Here is a 20,138-nt window from a genome sequence, read left to right as displayed (position 1 = left end):
TATTGTCAGCCAAATAAATGGCTCACCTTTTCTTATACTGAGTTTACTCTCCTGTGTCTGTTTTTTGTTCCGCTTCACAAACACACCAGCTACGCGGCCGTGACTGTATCTGACCTTATTCTAGTGTTAGAAATTCTGTTTAAACAGTAATATATGGTTTGAAGTACCAAATGCCATTTGAAATATGATTTCTGTCTAACACATTACTATGGATGGAGTGCCAAAATAAATTAAATAAATACATCAATAAATAAAAATGGATTGCATTTATAATTTTTTTTCAAGGCACCCAAACCGCTTTATAATTCATTCACTCTCACATTCACACACTGATGCAGGCAAACCACAGTTGTAGCCACAGCTGCCCTGGGGCAGACCGACAGAAGCGAGGCTGCCATATCACGCCATCGGCCCCTCTGGCCAACACCAGTAGGCGGTAGGGTAAAGTGTCTTGCCAAAGCACACAACTACCAGGACAGAGAGAGCTGGGGGATCGAACTGGCAACCTTCCAGTTACAGATGATCTTCCCAACCACCTGAACCATGGTCTCCCCCATTCAGATTAACCTTTCTACTGCATTTTCCCACCCCCTTGTAGTGGATGTCTAGATTGGTCAACTAAGAAACAAAAAAAAGAAAGAAAAAGAACTTCAGTACCAAATGCTGGGTCAGTGAGTCGCTGTGTACAAAGAACTATCAGAGGACATTTTGTTTTATAATCATGGGGATATTAGATGTTTTTCTCCATTGCTTCAGTTACACATTCTTGTTGGGGGCTTTCACAGTTTTCCTGTTCATGTATTTAATCTCCCCTTCCAGTTTCAGTACCAAAAAACATGGTAAGGAGCCTCCAGGACCCAGACCACTTCCGTTGCTTGGGAACCTACTTCAGCTTGACCTGAAAAAACCCTACAACACATTACTGGAGGTGAGTTTGTTTTTGCATTACTTTTCTTTTAGGTGGTTTTCAAGATTCAGCTCTACAGGGAGCTGCCTACATTTGTTTTGTTGGATTTGTGTCAAAGAATGAACTTTTTTCTGTTCTTAGTTATCCAAGAAATATGGATCAGTCTTCACGGTCTATCTGGGAACTAAAAAAGTGGTGGTCCTGGCAGGATACAAGACAGTGAAGGAGGCACTTGTAGACTATGATGACGTGTTTGGAGACAGAAATAAACCGGAGATCATGCGTGAACTTAGTCAAGGACATGGTATGAAAAGTGACTATTATGCTACAATAAATGTATTTTTCAGAATCTAGTGTTAGTTAAACTACTTTGTAAAAATTTCATTTCAGGGGTTGTGTGGTCCAACGGCGATTCATGGAAAGAAATGAGGCGCTTTGCACTGACTAACCTGAGAGACTTTGGGATGGGCAAGAGAGCATGTGAGGACAAAATAATTGAAGAATGTCAATACCTCATCGAAGTTTTTAAGAAATTTCAAGGTAAAACTAATCACATTGTGTTGAGTTTAGTAAATAGTAAATAAACTGACATTTTTTCTAAAGTTCATGTGCTATTTTATTTCTGTTGTAACAGGAGAAGCTTTTGACACAACCCAACCAGTTAACTGTGCAGTCTCTAATATTATCTGCTCCATCATCTATGGCAGCAGATTTGAATATAATGATCCAGAGTTTAAATCTCTGGTAGATCGGACAGCCAGAATTGTTAGACTTAGTGGAAGTCCCTCAATACAGGTATCAATTCCTATTTTTTGAAGCTACGGAATTTTTAAAAGTACATAAACTGTATCAATTCAACAATGTTATTTAATCCCAAATATAAATGTGATGATTCACAGATCTTCAACATGTTTCCATCGCTCTTCAAGTGGACTGCGGACAGAAATGAAATACACAAAATATTTTCTGCCAATAAGAAACAAAACCAAACCATCTTCAGTCGCTTAAAAGAGACTCTGAATCCCCAGATGTGCAGAGGCTTTGTAGACGCCTTTCTGGTTCGCAAACAAAATCTGGAGGTTGGCATCTCTATCATCTTTCAAGTTGGTGTTCATGAATGTTTCACTGAAGCTCAGGGTGAAACTTTGTTCCAACTAGTGAAAAAATCCCAATCAGTGGGCTAAAATTCCTCCACATTGATTGAAAGACATTATCAGAACTGCTTATTTAGAAGTGGTTGATTGCAGTTCTAGATGCAAAGGGTGACACAACCATTTGTTAGGTTTAGGTGGTAAATACTTTTTTGCACAGAACAAGGTAGGTTTGGATAGTTTTTCCCCTTCATAAATGAAATAATCATTTAAAACCTGTAATTCATATTTACCTGGGTAAATACAAAATACTTTGCCTAAAATTAAAGTTTTTTGATGCTCTGAAACATTTATGTGTGATAACTATGCATAAAAATCAAGAGGAATTCAACAAAGGGGAAAAATACTTTTTCATGGCACTGTATATAAGACATTATGTCTATGTGAATTCTTTAGAGGTATTGCCTACACAGGGATTGGAAATACATGTAAAATCAGTGTTGGATAACTTCTTTTTTTGTACTACTGAAGCCCCTTAAACTTTATTTTAGTGACTTTGCCGTTAAATGTCTATGTGCAGGAATCTGGGATTACCAACAGTCACTTCCATAATGAAAACCTTATGATGACAGTCATGAATCTGTTTGCTGCTGGCACTGAGACAACATCAACTACACTGAGATGGGGACTTCTGCTTATGGCCAAATATCCAAAAATTCAAGGTGAGAAGTCTAAGTAATCCACAACTTGCATATGCCAATTATTGTTTTTACTGAAAACAGACCATCACAGAAACAAAATCTGATCTTCATGGAGTTTTCAAGTATGGTGAAGTGTTTTAGTCCGCCTCATAGGGATGAAATGTGTACACTGTTCTTGTTCATACTCCAGATGAGGTCCAGGAGGAACTGAGGAGGGTCATAGGAGATCGACAGGTGCAGGTTGCTGACAGGAAAAATCTGCCCTTCACTGACGCCGTCATCCATGAGACACAGAGACTGAGCAGCATCATCCCCACTGCACTTCCTCACAAAACCACCCGAGACATCACTTTTCAGGGTCACTTTATCGAGAAGGTAAGACTGAATAACACAGCTACTATGGAAAACAAAGCTCAACAAAATACTCAACAAAGCTGTGGCCCATCAGGTACTTGGACTGGTTGAGGATAATAAGGACTGTGTGTAACATAACTAATTACTATAAGACATTATTATTTAACATACAGGAGGCATTTTCAGTTTGTGTATTGTCATTTCTGCAGGGAACCACAGTGTTTCCTTTCTTGACATCTGTCCTGCATGATCCCAACGAGTGGGAGAGACCACATAGCTTTTATCCTGCTCACTTCCTGGACAAAGAGAAAAAGTTTGTCAAAAGAGATGCTTTCATTCCATTTTCTGCAGGTTTGTGAGCTCCTCACTGTTAAGGTTACATCTGCTCATAGGAGAACAATCAATTTTTCATGAATTCTCTCTTGCAGGTCGCAGGATTTGCCTTGCAGAGAGTCTGGCCAGGATGGAGCTCTTCCTCTTCTTCGCCACCCTCTTGCAGCATTTTCGTTTCACACCTGCTCCTGGAGTTTCAGGGGACGAATTAGATCTCACTCCAAGTGTGGGCTTAACACTCAGCCCTTCACCTCACAAACTGTGTGCTGTTTCCTGTATGTGATGAAGAGGTGTTCTTAACAAAGTTAAGGCCCAAGTGTAAGATTTCTAACATTTCTGTTCTGCTCAGTAAAGGTAATGTGCCATAGCAATATACTTCTGTTGGCCTGTTAAAGAATCCAGCTCAGTTTAATGCATAATAATAATCGCTTGTGTTTAGAAAGTGTTTTGAAACACTTTTGTGATCTAGAAAAAGAAAAAAACTGCTGTGTTGCTGCTTATGCTCCAAAGTTGATGTACTCCCCAGTCTCATGTACTAAAGGAGGTCTTATTTTAGTTTTAAATTAGTCCTTTCTGTGGGGTTTTATTATTTGTTATTTCAAAGCAATTCACATGATCTACAAAATTAAATAAACCACTTTTAAATTTTATTTTCAAGGTTTTTGTATAACCCAGTCTTATCCATTAATTTACCATCTACCTGTATAACAGTCTGAATAGTTAAAAATACTAGATAATAAAAATTATTCAACACTATGTGAACAATGGCATGACATTTTTTCACATGATACAAATTCTGAACAACAAACAAATGCACAATCTTCCCGCCCCAGTACTTCTACAGCACAATTACACCAAAACTACACAAGCAAACATATCGCCTCTGGCCGATGGCGCGATATGGCAGCCTCGCTTCTGTCAGTCTGCCCCAGGGCAGCTGTGGCTACAACCGTAGCTTGCCTCCACCAGTGTGTGAATGCGAGAGTGAATGAATAGTGGCATTGTAAAGCGCTTTGTGTGCCTTGAAAAGCACTATATAAATCCAATCCATTATTATTATTATTATTATTATTATTATTATTATTATTATATTGACAAAGTGGAGGGTAAAGTGATTCAGAACAAAATGGCAATGACCTCTTTCTGAGTTTCCTTTGTCCTAAATGCAAATATTGAGAACAAGGAGTTTTACAACAAGCCAGAGTTCAAAAAGCACCTCATCCATTTCAGTGGATCACTGCTAGACCATAAAACCCAGAAAAAATATGTGAAAGTCGTTTAAGTAACAAAAAGATGATAGGTGATGAATTCATAAATGTTAAAAGTTAAACTTTAAAGGGACAAAGCTTTCCATCGGAGAGCTGGGACAGCACTACCCCAACCCCTGAGTCCAAAACACCACCACAAAAGGCTTGTTGAGGTCAACCTGGATCAGGATGGGCACACATGAGAAATGTTGCTTCAGCCGATCGAAGGCTTGCTGAACGGAGGAGGACTACTGACACGACATGTGGAAGGCAGCAACACCGTTCAGTAGGCCGACCATGACTTGAGTTCCAGATGCTGATAAAGTTGGGGAAATAACCTGCAGTAGCAGTGGGTTACCAGAGCACAAAGCTGTTACTGGATAGGAGCTGTCTGTAACAATTTTATTTCTTTATTTTTACAACCTTGTTATTTTCTTCTGAGCACTTACTTCATCATTCAGATTAAAAGAACCCCAAAGATAATCTGTGTTCTGGGCTGGTTAATTTAGCCAGGCTACATGTAAATACAGGCCAGTATCACCGATACAAATCTCAACAAATCTCATTTTCATGACCTCAAGCGTTTTTTGTGATGTTTCCTTTTTTATTATTAAATACTTAAAACCCAGAACATATTTGGCACAAAGTTTGTAATTAAATAGAAAACGCTTATAGAAAATGAATATTATCAATATTTATTAGAAAGATTTTTAATAAAAAGTCTACGCAAACCTCGATGACCTGACTGTTTCGTCTTTGCCAAAACCACAGCATTGCAAACAAGTCCAGAACTTAAAGTTTAGAATCGATCTCACCAGGCTAGTGTTGCGTCTGGTTCAGTTTGGGTAAGAAGGAAAAACAGCCGAGTCTGTGTAGGTGACAAACATAGTGATTTTATTGCACACTTCTAAGACAGAAGCATGGGAAGACAAGCGTACAGCCACAGATCTCCAAAGAGTGGACCGTTCCCCATCCTTATATAACCCATGATGACATCACACAGTTAGACCTTACTGGAAATGATAAGTCTCCCCATAGTCCAAAGTTCTCCTTATACAAACATCAGATGATACTTTAGAGAAAGAGAAGTGTGTGACATGTCATGTTGTGCAGTTCTGTGAGCCTGTGTGTCCAACTAGAGAATGTCCTGACATGACCTCCCTGTGTAAATAAGGGTGAACGTGCGTGTTTACATAACTCTCTATGTGCATGTTCTGATGTAGGCCTGCAAATGAATTAGAACAAGGTCCTGCTGGACCCTCCAGTTATGGACGGTGAATACAATGCTGTGGGTACCATTTGAGACTTGATTACAATGATGATAACATGCATACATTAATCTTTACTCAGATTACCATAGATATAAAACAAAGATTATACTGTCATCAGATTCCACAATGGTAAATGATTAATGATTGATACTTCTAATTATAACTGTGATCATAAGAATACAAAATAAAATATCTCCTGGTCACACTAGTATCGATCCGATGCCGACCTGGTATTGGTACAATCGATATGTGGATCGATCCACTCACCACTAGTGGAAAATGCAGCTGCAGGTGACAGTGTGGAAACTGCAGGTGGTGGTACTGCAGGCAATGGCGTGGAAGCCACAGGTGATGGAGCAAGTGGTGGCAGTGCAGTCAGTGGTGTGGAAGCCGTAGGTGGAGGATCTGGTGGCGCTGATGGCTGGATGAACTCCCTGGAGCCTCCAACAGAGACAGACAACTGAACGGGCCACTCCGATCCTCCAGCGGAGACAGCTGGTTCCGTTCTCCAGAACCCCCCAGTGGGAACAGAAGCAGGACCAGCAGGTGCGGAGACCCCTGGCAGCGACAAAACAGAACCAGCAGGCGTGGAGTCCTCTGGCAGCGATGACATGGCAGGAGGCCACTGTTATACTCGGAATTTGTTTTTAAAACCATGACTAGCCCTCCACTTCTACCTCAGCCCAGTCAGATGAAGATGTTCACACAACATGGCAAAACTGCATCTTAGACTTGACATCACACAGATGCACACAGACACGGATTCATAGTAAATGATGTCAGATGGTTTGAGCATGAACTGAGACTGCAGTTTGGGAAAGGCCTTGGTGGGGACTGTCACCAAACTGAGAACAAATGGCATGTAGTGCTTGCAGGGCAGACAGAGAACCTGAAGGGCCGTGCAACAAGGAGTGGGCTCACTTCTTAAAATTCTTTCCAAGTAATACATGCTTGGCACTGGTAATGTTATTAGAAAACAAAGCAAACAGTTGTATGCCTATATGCAAATGATACTCAGTTGTGTTTATCCATGAGGTCAGATCAAATCAAATAGTTAAACTATAGAATTAGCTTGAAAAGATAAAGGTCTGGATCACCACTATGTTTCTGTCTCTTACAGTTTTTGCCCGTTGCTTGAACACATTTGGCAAAACGTCGCTCATTGTGCCAAAACTCTAAACACAAGTAAACACGACACAACACTGGGAAATATACCATACACATCTGTGCCAAAATGAAACTCCACTCCCAAAACCTAAACTCTGCTGTCAAAACCTAACATTCCTCTGTCAAAATGTAACTCTGTTGACAAAATGACACATACTTGCATCATATGCAAACACTTACAGATCAGGGGGAACACACTAGTCTTCTTTACATAAAACACTGCAGTCCTTGATTTCCATTGTGTATTCAGAAGGCACATTTACAGGAGACACATTTCCAAACAACCAAAAACGCAAATAGACCTACTCAATAGTGTACATCGCAGTACCATGAATTCAGATAAAGCAAAAAAAAAAAAAAACCACAACACAATAATACTGCAATAGAAAAAACACTATACTGTAAACACAAAAAACCATGACAATTGTGCATAAGTGGGCTCATGGATCCCGCCGTCTGTTGGGGTCTGGCCACAGGACCTCATCAATATCGCAAGCAGTGTCCTCTCCCGCTGGGCACCGGGGAAAATATCCTCTTGCATGTCGAAACCATCCATGGATTGCTGTCACCTGAATGTCGCCGCAGGCCTGTTCCATTGCCTGCAGAAGAGGCATGCGGGCATGTGGTTGGCGGTCATATACACGTCATCTCCAAGCCTAAAAAAATCCTCAATAGGGTTTAAAAATGGTGAGTAAGGGGGCAAGCATACCACTTCAAATTGATTGTGGTTGGAGAACCAGGCCTGGACCAGAGCAGCCCGATGGAAACTGACATGATCCCATATCACCACAAACCTGGGCTGATCTGCTCTGTTCTGTACAACTATATCATGGAGAGCATCTAGAAATGTGAGTATGTGTTGGCTATTGTATGGACCTAGTATTGCATGATGGTGCAGAAGCCCTCGAAGGCATATGGCGGCACATAATGTGATGTTTCCCCCGCGCTGCCCTGGGACGTGCACAATTGCCCTTTGGCCAATTACATTACGACCCCGTCGTCTTGTTTTGCTCAGGTCGAATCCAGCTTCATCAATGAAAATGTATTCATGAGGCTGTGCAGCTCCATCCATGGCCGAGATTCTCTGAAAAAAAGGGGAACATGTCACTGTACTACAGTGCTACACATACGGCACCCTCACCCCATCACACAGGTACCTGTGTAGCTCTCAGAATAGATCCATGTGGTACTGATATGGTACATATTCAGCTGCTACTGGACTTCACCAATACTCTATTGTAAATGTAAGGGACAGTTACACGTACCCGTACATATTCAGCTCGAAGTCCTTTGACCCTGTCACTGTTCCTCTCGAATGGGACTCTGTAGAGCTGCTTCATGGTGATGCTGAGTTTACCCAAGATGCGTCTGATGGTGGTGATGCTCACATGGTTTATGTTGCTGAACACTCGCCTGTCTGCAAGTATTTTCCGTCGTAGCTGGTGGAGACGGATGGCATTGTCTGCCCTCACTAGGTCCACAACGGCAAGTTCCTGCTGTTGTGTGAACAGGCGTTGCCGTCCTCCCCCAGAAGGTCTTCGGGTCATTCTGGAGGAATACAACCACATATTGTCATCGGTTTGCTTATTTTTCTTACAGTACTTTACTGTATGTACTGTGTCATCCACTGTACAACACTGTACTTCAATATAAGGAATCAGCCACTTTGGCTGCAAAAGGAGCATTAGCACCCCGTACACTTGATATGGTAATGTGATATACTGTAGAACAGTGCTATGAAACCATCTGAGTAGAGCAGAAGGTATGGAGGTGAAGACAGACCTGTTTTCTAGTCGGAATGTTCGTATTACAGATGCCACTGTGAAGCGGCTTAGATGTGGGTGGACTCTCTGCCCAGCTTCCCTCATAGTCAGGCCATGGTTGATGACATGGTCCACCAAAGTTGCTCTTATTTCATCAGAAATATGGGTCCGTTCATGGCCTCTTCGGCCTTCTCCTCCTCTTCCTCCTCCTCCTCTACCTCTTCCTCTTCCTCTTGCTCTCCCTCCATCCATGCTTGCAAAGTTCTTGAAATGGCTACGCTGAGGGCTTTTTGTAGTTGGCTAATTGGTGTTCGGTTTTGCAAGTACGTGCCTTCAGGTGTGTATTTGAGTGGTTGCAATTATCCGATGTGTTTTGTATTTTGGATACATGTGTTTTCCGAATGGCACCCTGAGATTTCATTTTGTGAGCGAAGTGTCTTATGTATGAAATAGAGTGTAGCATGCAGGACCATGTGTGTTGCATAAAGGGGTAGGTGTGTTGCATAAAGGAGTAGGAGTGTTGCATAATTGGTACTGGGGTGCAAAGCAGTGCTTTTGTTTAAGGTATGGGTACATGTGTTTGAGGTATGGTAACAAAAGCTTCACGTTGTGTTACTTTAGTCTGAGCATGGGTTTATAGTGTTCAAGCAACGGGCAAAAACTGTAATTCAGACTAAACTAAAGAATCTGACTTGGCCAGGATATGCTCTTTAACAGTGATTATAGACTCTAAACTGCTTCCCTGTCATATGAAAAAAGGCCTCAAAGCCAGAATTAAAATAATTTGACTATGCAAGCTCCATCGTGTCTTAAACTCTCTCAGAGTGCAGGCTTACTTGAGGTTCCTGGAGTTTCCAAAAAAAGAGAGTAAGAAATGCCATCATCTCGCAGGCTCCTCTGTTGTGAAGCCAGTTCTCAGCAAGACCTGAATTTACAATATACAACACCTAAAGATGAACTTTGTTGTGAAGCAACATGATTGTAGGGTCTACCCTAAAATATAAAGCGCCTAGAGGTTTGGCGCTGTAGAAATAAAATTGAATTGAACCTAAGTGAATTTAAATTAATCTGAAAATTAAAATGCAATTACAGTTTTTGCCCGTTGCTTGAACACTATAAACCCATGCTTAGACTAAAGTAACACAACGTGAAGCTGTTGTTACCATACCTCAAACACATGTACCCCTACCTTAAACAAAAGCGCTGCTTTGCACCCCAGTACCAATTATGCAACACACCTACTCCCTCATGCAACACACATGGTCCTGCATGCTACACTCTATTTCATACATAAGACACTTCGCTCACAAAATGAAATCTCAGGGTGCCATTCGGAAAACACATGTATCCAAAATACAAAACACATCGGGTAATTGCAACCACTCAAATACACACCTGAAGGCACCTACTTGCAAAACCGAACACCAATTAGCCAACTACAAAAAGCCCTCAGCGTAGCCATTCCAAGAACTTTGCAAGCATGGATGGAGGGAGAGTGTAGAATAAGGAGGGGATGTTTTTCTCATTATCATTTAATATTTTAATATGCCATTATTAATTCATTAGAAGTATATAACCAGCTTTGCATTAAGCATAAATTGAAGTTTTTGATCTTACATTATTCTTTGCATTACAGTGATGGTGATAACTTTAGTTTGATCTTTTCTTACAGGTACCAGAATAATAACATGATTTTCCATTGCAGATGTAACCATGATCATTCCATACACATTGCAGTTTGTTGCTTATTCTAGAGTTGTGCTCAAGGTAATTAAAGGTTAAAAGCTACAGCCAGCGCGAGTCTGGCTGATCTATGGAGGGCAAAGGCTTTGAGCTTGGAGGCCGCACGCGCTTACACAGCACTTATAAGATGTTATTCTTGATGATTTTGTGCTTAGTCATGTTTTAATATGTTTTAAGTAGAAGTAGCTGATCCAGCAATATTCATTTAATATTATATACTTGATTTAGAGCAATACACACTGATGGTCTTAACAAATGAAAGAGTCCTTGTAGCTGCCATGTTGTGTCTTAGCAGGGTACAGACGGTTCCAGGAGACGGGGGCAGTCAGCGTCTGCCCTCGGGAAGGAGACAATGTTATTCTTTGTGTTAAATAAAATTGTCAACATTGATTGTATTACACCTGTCACTACGCATGAGGGGGCGTTCTAATACCCTGATTTCATAAAACTATGGTGATGTGTTTTTTGAGATGAGATCTGAGACTGTCTGCATACAGTGTCCATCTCCCACGTGTGTGATCATTAAATCATCGTTTGACTCAACCCGACCGGACCAGTGTTGTTATTGTGGGTTTTTCCTCTGGTGTCCATCCCCAATATTTTTGAACCATAACATTTTGGGGGCTCGTCCTGTGGTATTGGGGTGGAAGTGTGAGGTGTGGACGGTCTGAGGTTGTCGAGCGGACAGGCACGGACCAGGGATCTGATGTGAGTGAGCTTCCCGGGTGCATCTAAAAGGTAAGGCACTGCCTGTTGAGTTGATTCCCAAATTGTGCCAAATTGGGCTGCATTAAATTAAAAGCCTACTCACTGACGTTGCTGGTGAGTGTCTGTTTTGATTTTGATGAGAATCACCGTGTGTTATGCAGTTAAAGTTGTTTAAGAGTGTTTAATGAAGTTGAAGAAATATGAAACTGTTCTGGAGGTAACAGATATAATGTTGGGTTTGAGTCCCTGGATATTGAGCTGAAGGCTCAGGTAGTTTGGTAGGGAAATTAGGACAGAAACTGTTCTGGAGGAAACAGAGACTGGTTAATAGTTTTACAAATTAGGTCAGAAACTGTTCTGGAGGTAACAGATACTGTTTAATTGATATGTTAAAATTTGTCAAAATCGGTTAGGTGAAAATTGTTATAGGACGGCACTGGAAGATGCTAAGAAGCACATAGCCCGGGGGTTACGCCCCCTCCTGGTCGTGGACGCGCGGTCTTGACCTGTCGGCGAACAGGGTTAGTTCAGTTTGGTTTAACTGTGGGGTACAGGGCATCCCGAAATAAGCTAGGAGTTACCGAGTCTCCTCATCGTTTAAAACGGTGTCATGTGCTTGTTTGGACACAGTTAAATTGAGTTAGGGATTTTAGAAATCAGGCCATAGGCTGTTCTGGAGGAAACAGATACTGGTTAATTGATTACAGAAAAGTTATCTTGCTTCGGTGAGATGTTAAAATTTGTCAAAATTGTTTAGGTTCTTTAGAAATCAGGCCATAGGCTGTTCTGGAGGAAACAGATACTGGTTAATTGATTACAAAAAAGTGAGACTTTCTTCGGTTGGACCCGTTAACTTAAATTTGTCGAAATTTGTTAGGTGCTGAATCTGTCAGGCCTGTCAGTGATTGTAAATATAAGACGTCTTTTGTGAATAGAATTCTATCTGAGCTTTGTGTGACCCTGTGTGTGATGAGAGCGCAGCTGCAGCGCTGAGAGCTATTTTTAGACGGTGTGAACATGCAAATGAGCGTGTGGCTGGGAGGAGAACGGAGCTTTTCACTTCCTGCCCAGAGTGTGTGTGAGCCTTATAAGCAGAAGGCTTTTTATTGCTGAAAGTTTGTAAATAGGCTGCTGGTTTTGATGTTATAACAATGTAAATAGTTTTTGATTTAAAAAGAGTGGTTTAAATAATTTTCAGACACACCTTGCAAATGTGCTTATAATGAGTTGGCACTCGGCCTTTGAAGGTCAGAAGCTTCATTCGGCGTGACTGTCCGGATTGATAAAGTGTAGTAAATGCCTTGAGTGCAGAGGGTTAAGTGCAAACAAGCTTACACACACATAGGTTATGATCAGAATAGGTCCCTAGAAGGCTTTTGAATGTTTTAAACCAAGTGGGAATCACTAGAAGGTTATTAGTTAATCACAGTTGATTTATGTAATGTAAAAAGCATTTAAGACTGAGTAACTTCAGTTTTTGAGGAGGATAAGAGAGCGTTCCTAGATCAGAGTAAGTTGCTGTAAGTCAATTGAAAATAATTTAATTAAATCTTAAATATTTTATACTGATAGCATAACTGATTTAAAGCTATATTTTGAGCAAGTAAAGTTCATGAAGTTTTCTGAGCTGCCATGACACAGAGAAAGTGGAGTGTTTCACACTGAAAGGATGAAATGATGCTCTGCCTTTGTTGTCAAGTTCAAACATAGGCCGTAAATAAATATGAGCCACTAATAAGCGTGACATAATTAATAACTTCAAACAATAAAGCATATTGAGTGAGTGACCCAGATAACAAAATTTATGAGCACGCAATAAAGTGGACCTGTTAGAACCCCTTTGACATTTGTCCCTTCAACAATAAATGATTATATTGTGTCCCATGCATTAAACAGTCCCATTTAACACAGATAATTTCCTAGTTATATAAAATATAAGCAAACATGGCAGCGCTGCATTCTATCACTTGTTGTATAAAAATTACTGAAATGGAGGGTGTGCTGGGGGTCGGCTGTGAGTGTCACATTGTTGCACATGAAGGTGATGCACCTTATGAGATGACAGTGTGGTCTGAGATTGAGATGCATGAATTAAGTGCCTATGTACAACGTTGTCTTCTCCTATTTCGAGGCTTAAAGGACATAACTGAGAATGAAAATGATCCAAATTGGGTGCCTACAGACGCGGCTCATTTTGCCTATGCTACGGTACAACACGGTGAATTTGTCACTTTGTGAGCAAACATGATATTGCTTTGGGGCAATTTTCTGTGAAAAAAATTTTAAGGCTGTGTGAATGAATTCGAGCTGTGTTATTGTTTTGTGCCCCGAGGTCAATATGTAGTGTGTATGAGTTTATAACATTTATGTTACAGAGTGAAAAGTGGTCATTAAAAGCGAATATTGAAAGAGGCTTGGTTAAGACTTGACACACTGCGTTGGCTGTGTGTCTTACCAAGCAGATCATAAGGAGACAGTGACCCTTGGAGGAGCGAAAGTAATTCTGAAAGCTAACAGGCAGACATTGCGGAGTGATCCAGAAGGAGGAGCCGTATAACGTCACAAAAAAGGGAGGTAAGCTTGTGTTCTAGGATAATGGCTGACGGCCCGAGCACGACACCTACTGGGCACAGAGGCTATAAGCCTCTGAAGGAGCAGCAGGAACAGTTAAAAAGAGCTATTCGCTTAGCTTGCCCTGGATCATCAAAGTTAGCTGAGAAGGAATGCAAAGCAATGGAAGCTGAGCTAAACAAGCTTATTGATTCCCAACAGAGAGGGCTGGATGACAAAATAGCCCTAAGTCTTGTGCTCAAAATAGAAGGAGAGAGATGTGAGCAGCAACTGGAACAACTGCAAACCGAGGCAGAGAAAAGTTCAATTAACTGGAGAATTAACCAACAACTCAAGAAACTACAGCAAACTCATGCAAAGTGTTGCAAGTGGATGTTCTTGTGGAACGGAGCATCTTCCTGGATGGAGGAGGATGACACAGCGGAAACAGAAGATATGGAAAGCATAATGGAGGCTTTGAAACAACTGAAAGAGCAAAATAAGAAGCTGGAAGACCAAATGAACAACTGGATTCCAAAACCAGGAGATGCTAACAAGTATCACACAGCAGAGATTCTTCCTTGGGCCACATTAACATCTAATGCCGTAGGACGACAACATGTCAGGCCTGTAATGACCCTCAGAGGAGGACAAGTTCAGGGCCCAGATGAACAGACGGCAGCGGTTGTGGGAGGAGTAGCTGATGTTGAATACACCAGAGCACAACGGGTGTTTCATAATGAAGGGCCTATGACAGTTAAATGTCAGTCCCTGAGTGGGGAAGGGAAAGAGATAATATCAGCCGCAGAGGAAGGCTTGCCTTTGCCTTCTAGTTCGCATGAGAGAGGAGACAGGCCAAAAGCCGAAGTATCAAGAGAGAGCCTGCCAGACCAGACTGGAGAAGCGGATTGGACCCCAACAAACGAGGAAATGATTTCACCGGTGGAAAGGATGGCACAACCGGCTTTCATCGGGCTGCCAACACCAGCAAGAGAAGAGCAGGCCCAAACCAGGACAAAACATTCCAAAGCAATGGCCAAGTCAGACACATGGGCAGGAGAAGTATTCGGACGAATGCTTGAAGCCCCGCAAGGGCTATTGGAAGTATTAAACACGCTGAAGACCGTAAAGGACAAAATGACCAAAAGCATGGCAGAAGAGGAGAGCGACAATGACTCATCTACCACAGAGGAAGGAATTACAGAAACAATAGAAGGCCTGCTAAGGGCCGGGGTGTTAGAGCCCTCTCACTCACTGTGGAACACACCAATTCTACCAGTGGAGAAACATGGAACAGGAAAATACCGTATGGCACATGATTTGAGAGCCATTAATGAAATATTGCTCTCTACTACTGCACCGGTACCAAATCCGTACACAGCTTTATCAGCTATCACATTTGACCAAAAGTGGTTCACGTGTATTGACCTGGCAAATGCATTCTTTTGTCTTCCTCTGCATGAGTCATTCAGAGATATTTTTTTCATTCACATACAGAGGCCAACAACTCAGATACACACGGTTGCCACAAGGCTTTGCACTTTCTCCAGGTATTTTCAATCAGGTGCTTAAAGAAGCCCTGTCGTCATGTAATTTGCCTAATGATTGTACATTAATACAATATGTTGATGATCTTCTCATTGCAGCCCCGTCAGCAGCGGATTGTACAGCGGCATCGTTCGTTGTGTTGAATAGGTTGGCGGAATGTGGCTTTAAAGTAAGTAAAGACAAGCTGCAGTTAGTTCGCCCTGAAGTGACCTTTTTGGGCCGGGTAATCGCACACAAATCAGTGGGTTTGATGAACACACACAGAGACCAAATTTTGACACACCCAAAACCGCGAGCTGTGAGAGAAATGCTTTCTTTTCTTGGTTTAACAGGTTACAGCAGGCAGTTCATTCCGGATTATGCAGGCAAAACTGCCCCTTTAAGGGGCCTAATGAAGCAAGTTGGTGTTCGAAACTTTAAGGTTGAGTTGCCTTGGACGCCTGAAGCTGAAGCCGCATTTATTAGGGTAAAACAGGATTATGCAGGCACAGATTTAGCCACACCCAATTATGATGAGCCATTCTATTTGGATGTTTCTGAAACAAACTCAATTGTAAATGGAGTGTTGTTTCAGAAAAAAGGGGGGGGTAGAGAAGTGCTCATGTATGTAAGTGTAAAACTACATCCAACAGAAGCAAAGCATCATACATGCATACAACATGCAGCAGGGGTCGCTAGAATTATCCAAAAAACAGCACATGTAGTGAGAGAACACCCACTAAAAATACTCACTACACATAGCATAGTGGCATACGTGAATTCACAAGCATTTTGTATGTCACCACGGGCACAAAAGAGACTGAGCAAAGTCTTAGAGGCCCCAAATTTGACATTCACACATGAAGGAATTAACATGGCAGATTTAATGGGTGTAGGGGAACCACATGACTGCGCCAAAAGAGCACAGATTGAGGAAAAGATTAGAGAGGACCTGAAGGCCGAACCCATACCGGGAGCTGAGGACTGGTTCACCGATGGATGTTGCCACCGAGACGAAGGAGGACTGAAAGCAGGGTATGCAGTGGTTTGCAGAGTAGAAGGAGATTATCAGGTCAGAGAGTCAGGAAGGATTGAGGGAAAGCAGTCGGCCCAGAGAGCTGAAGTGATAGCCTTAGCTCGAGCTTTGAGACTAGCCAAGAACAGGAGAGTGAACATCTACACCGATTCGGCATATGCGTTTGGAGCAGCGCATGTGGAGCTGCCTCAGTGGAAAAGAGCAGGATTCAGAACAGCAACCAATGCACCTATTTCCCACAAACATGAAATGGAGGAACTGGAAAAGGCCTTGGCTGACCCAGAGGAAGTGAGCATTATAAAATGCAAAGCTCACTCCCAAGGAACCAGCATGGTGGAAAAAGGAAACCAGAGAGCAGACGAAGCCGCAAAGGAGGCCGCAGGCTACCAAGGACGGAGACAAATGATACAGGTAACTCCAGAAGAGGAGATATCTGTTGATCTGATTGAGGAAGTTAAACGGGCCCAGGAGGAGGCATCCCCAGAGGAAAAGGGGGTGTGGAAAAACAAAGGAGCCTGGCAGGATGGACATTTGTGGAGGGGGCCAGACGGGCGCCCCGTGCTGACAGCCAAAATGGCAGAACAGAAGGTGGATGAAGCCCACGGACTTGCCCACGTGGGGAGAGCCCAGATGGAAAGAAATTTGTGTCATTGGTGGCATCCTGAGCTGCGAGGAATGATAAGAGAGAAGGTCAGGATGAGCTTAATCTGTGGGGCACACAATCCTAAGCCAGCAGTAAAACCGGAAGTGGGTAAGTTTCGGCCCCCTGAGAGGCCGGGAGAGGAGATTGTTATTGATTTCACTGATATGATTGATTCCGGGCCGGGCGGTGTAAGACATTTGTTAGTGTGTGTTGACGCTCTGACCGGCTGGCCAGAGGCCTGGGCTACAAAAAAGGAGGATGCTAAGACTGTCGTTAAGTGTTTAATCAATCATTACATTCCCCGTCATGGGTTCCCGAAAAGAATTAGATCAGATAATGGAACCCATTTTAAAAATCAAGATTTGGAAAAAGTAGAAAAAATGTTGGGCGTCCAGCATAAATTTGGAACGGTCTATCATCCTCAGTCTCAGGGGAAAGTAGAAAGAATGAACCTAAATTTGAAAAACAAATTGGCAAAAATCTGCGCGCAAACAGGGCTAAATTGGGTCGCAGCCCAGCCGGTTGCGTTGATGACCATAAGATGTTCTGCTAATCAATCCACAGGTTTTACACCATACGAGCTGCAAACCGGGAGACAGTTTCCGGCACCTTGGACGGTGGCCTCGGTTGAACGGGACGAAAAGGGGAACCGGTCCCACGCAGACTACTGGAACGAGCTAAAGGCGCTAGTGTCCAGTTTCACGAAACAGGCGGCTTGTAAAGGGCCCACAGGAGAAGGAGAGGTCCCGGACGCGAAAACAGTGTGGCTGAGAGTCATCAAACGAAAGTGGAAGGAGCCTCGCTGGACTGGTCCATATGAGGTATCGGCTCGGACGGCGACAGCGGTCCAACTGAAGGGGAAAAGCGACACCTGGTATCATTGGACGCAGTGCGCGGCTGCGCACGAGGGCTTGGTGGGGAAGGATCAATCTCAACCCGACGCAGGTGAAATTGAGCGGCACAATAATCCCTCACACCTGTGCAACGGACCGACCGGTAGTCTACCCGGAAGGTCGAAGAAAGAAGAGCAGCCAAGGAGGAGATCGCCGCGCCAACGAAAAGGAGCGGTACCACACTGAACACCAAAAACAAGAGAGAGGCTCTGATAAAGGGCTTTGAACTTTTTACTACACCATAACATTCACATACCACCATGCCATCACAACAATTAGACACTGGTGATGAAAGAAGAGTTTCAAAAGCCATCACAATGTTCAAAATTATTATGAGTTTGATGTTAACTATGTTGCTAATCATGGCTATTTGTTTTTTGATTTGTTTGTTGCAGACCGACCCGGGAAACCAGTCTGAGCACGGAGGCCATGCCAGTCCGGCGTTGTTTGATACACCAATTACATCACGCGTGGTCCATAGTGATTTAAAGCTGCGGGCAAGAGTGAAGCGCGAGGTCTCTGGTAAAAAGGATGAGTGTCTCAGCACATATGGTGGTTTAGAATTAGATTATGTTATTGGCGCCACAACTTCCTTTACGTTTGATCTGTGTGATGTTGTTAATTGTAGGGACGTCGGCAGTGCCTGGAGGGGATACAATGTGTGGGTCTGTTGGGATTATTCAGTGAGTACGCACTGCGAGAGGGGAAATCGTCCTTATGACAGCTGGTGCCGTAATTGGGACCAGGTAAGGGGTTACACTGGGCAAAATTGGGAACTGTTAGAATCAGGATCAGAAAACGGGCTTAAACTACAGAGGGATTTTAGCCCCTCTGGAAACGCGTTAACTTTATCATTGGGGAATTGGCATCGCAAACAATCTATGTATTTGGTTCTGGGGGTGGAAATAGCGGGGGTTGATCCAAAAGGGTTAAGAACACAAGAATGTAGATAGGATTAATTATGTTCACTATAATGTACTGAGGCTCTCTAACCTCACCAGAGACGGCATGGAGGGGTTGGCGGAGCAGGTGGGTCCGACCTCGTTAATGGGAGTGCAGAATAGAATGGCCCTTGACATGTCGTTAGCGGACAAAAAGGGGGCGGTTGTCCTATATTGGCCGATCAGTGTTGTAATTTTATTTCAAACAAGACTGCTCCAAATGTGTCGGTAACCAAGGCTCTGGAGGGCCTAAAGAGCCTTTCTGAAACTATGCATGATCACTCCGGTGTTGATAATCCGTTAGAAGGCTGGCTGACCTGAGTGTTCGGACGGTGGAAGGGGGTTATCGCTTCGGTCATGTTTTCTTTGTCTATTGTGGTGGGTATTATGGTTATTTGTTGTTGTCTCATCCCTTGTGCCAGAAGAATGTTTAAAAGTATGTCTGTGAGGGCAGTGGACCCTGGAGTCATTACTCCAATGTCAATGATGCCAAGGATGCATGTGGAACTGAATGTGTAGGCCAAGGAGGGACACAACTGTTTGTGACCTCTGGATTCTCCAGAGGTCAACAGAGGGAATTGTAGAATAAGGAGGAGATGTTTTTCTCATTATCATTTAATATTTTAATATGCCATTATTAATTCATTAGAAGTATATAACCAGCTTTGCATTAAGCATAAATTGAAGTTTTTGATCTTACATTATTCTTTGCATTACAGTGATGGTGATAACTTTAGTTTGATCTTTTCTTACAGGTACCAGAATAATAACATGATTTTCCATTGCAGATGTAACCATGATCATTCCATACACATTGCAGTTTGTTGCTTATTCTAGAGTTGTGCTCAAGGTAATTAAAGGTTAAAAGCTACAGCCAGCGCGAGTCTGGCTGATCTATGGAGGGCAAAGGCTTTGAGCTTGGAGGCCGCACGCGCTTACACAGCACTTATAAGATGTTATTCTTGATGATTTTGTGCTTAGTCATGTTTTAATATGTTTTAAGTAGAAGTAGCTGATCCAGCAATATTCATTTAATATTATATACTTGATTTAGAGCAATACACACTGATGGTCTTAACAAATGAAAGAGTCCTTGTAGCTGCCATGTTGTGTCTTAGCAGGGTACAGACGGTTCCAGGAGACGGGGGCAGTCAGCGTCTGCCCTCGGGAAGGAGACAATGTTATTCTTTGTGTTAAATAAAATTGTCAACATTGATTGTATTACACCTGTCACTACGCATGAGGGGGCGTTCTAATACCCTG

The 20,138-nt window shown here is 42.6% G+C and overlaps 3 protein-coding genes across 3 annotated transcripts; 2 read left to right on the top strand and 1 right to left on the bottom strand.

Annotated features, from left to right (window-relative positions):
* Positions 1–671: 671 nt before the first annotated feature.
* LOC146652721 (cytochrome P450 2K1-like) lies at positions 672–4,129 on the top strand. Its single transcript, XM_085381327.1, has 9 exons — positions 672–928; positions 1,049–1,211; positions 1,298–1,447; positions 1,542–1,702; positions 1,807–1,986; positions 2,579–2,720; positions 2,890–3,074; positions 3,263–3,404; positions 3,482–4,129. The coding sequence occupies exons 1-9, from the start codon at positions 722–724 to the stop codon at positions 3,667–3,669; spliced, it is 1,518 nt and encodes a 505-aa protein (XP_085237453.1). The 5' UTR covers positions 672–721; the 3' UTR covers positions 3,670–4,129.
* Positions 4,130–6,173: 2,044 nt separating this feature from the next.
* LOC146652720 (uncharacterized) lies at positions 6,174–9,425 on the bottom strand. The gene is made up of 4 exons (XM_085381226.1): positions 8,337–9,425; positions 7,781–8,155; positions 6,663–6,793; positions 6,174–6,462 (listed from the first exon to the last, which is right to left on the bottom strand). Exons 1-4 carry the CDS (start codon positions 9,084–9,086, stop codon positions 6,174–6,176), a joined length of 1,545 nt encoding a protein of 514 aa, XP_085237352.1. The 5' UTR covers positions 9,087–9,425.
* A 6,749-nt stretch (positions 9,426–16,174) lies between these two features.
* On the top strand, positions 16,175–19,445 carry LOC146652719 (uncharacterized). Its single transcript, XM_085381324.1, has one exon. It carries the CDS (start codon positions 16,237–16,239, stop codon positions 18,118–18,120), a length of 1,884 nt encoding a protein of 627 aa, XP_085237450.1. The 5' UTR covers positions 16,175–16,236; the 3' UTR covers positions 18,121–19,445.
* Positions 19,446–20,138: the final 693 nt, after the last annotated feature.

This window comes from Rhamphochromis longiceps, linkage group LG15, assembly GCF_057381845.1.
Source record: "Rhamphochromis longiceps isolate RC_006_pf linkage group LG15, R_longiceps_female_GT1.1, whole genome shotgun sequence".
Lineage (NCBI taxonomy): Eukaryota > Metazoa > Chordata > Actinopteri > Cichliformes > Cichlidae > Rhamphochromis > Rhamphochromis longiceps.
The sequence above is the reverse complement of the archived record's forward strand: the minus strand, read 5'-3'. Positions and strand labels throughout refer to the sequence as shown.

What these genes read in the sequence shown, in the direction of transcription:
- LOC146652719 (XM_085381324.1), top strand. Translation starts at nt 16,237, where the DNA reads ATGGCAGATTTAATGGGTGTAGGGGAACCACATGACTGCGCCAAAAGA.
- LOC146652720 (XM_085381226.1), bottom strand. Translation starts at nt 9,086, where the DNA reads ATGGATGGAGGGAGAGCAAGAGGAAGAGGAAGAGGTAGAGGAGGAGGA. An exon ending in TTCGAGCTGAATATGTACGG is followed by an intron (nt 8,156 to 8,336) that starts GTACGTGTAACT and finishes CCTTTTTTTCAG; the next exon opens with AGAATCTCGGCCATGGATGG. An exon ending in ACCACAATCAATTTGAAGTG is followed by an intron (nt 6,794 to 7,780) that starts GTATGCTTGCCC and finishes ACGGCCCTTCAG; the next exon opens with GTTCTCTGTCTGCCCTGCAA.
- LOC146652721 (XM_085381327.1), top strand. Translation starts at nt 722, where the DNA reads ATGGGGATATTAGATGTTTTTCTCCATTGCTTCAGTTACACATTCTTG. An exon ending in CCTACAACACATTACTGGAG is followed by an intron (nt 929 to 1,048) that starts GTGAGTTTGTTT and finishes TTCTGTTCTTAG; the next exon opens with TTATCCAAGAAATATGGATC. An exon ending in TTCGCAAACAAAATCTGGAG is followed by an intron (nt 1,987 to 2,578) that starts GTTGGCATCTCT and finishes GTCTATGTGCAG; the next exon opens with GAATCTGGGATTACCAACAG.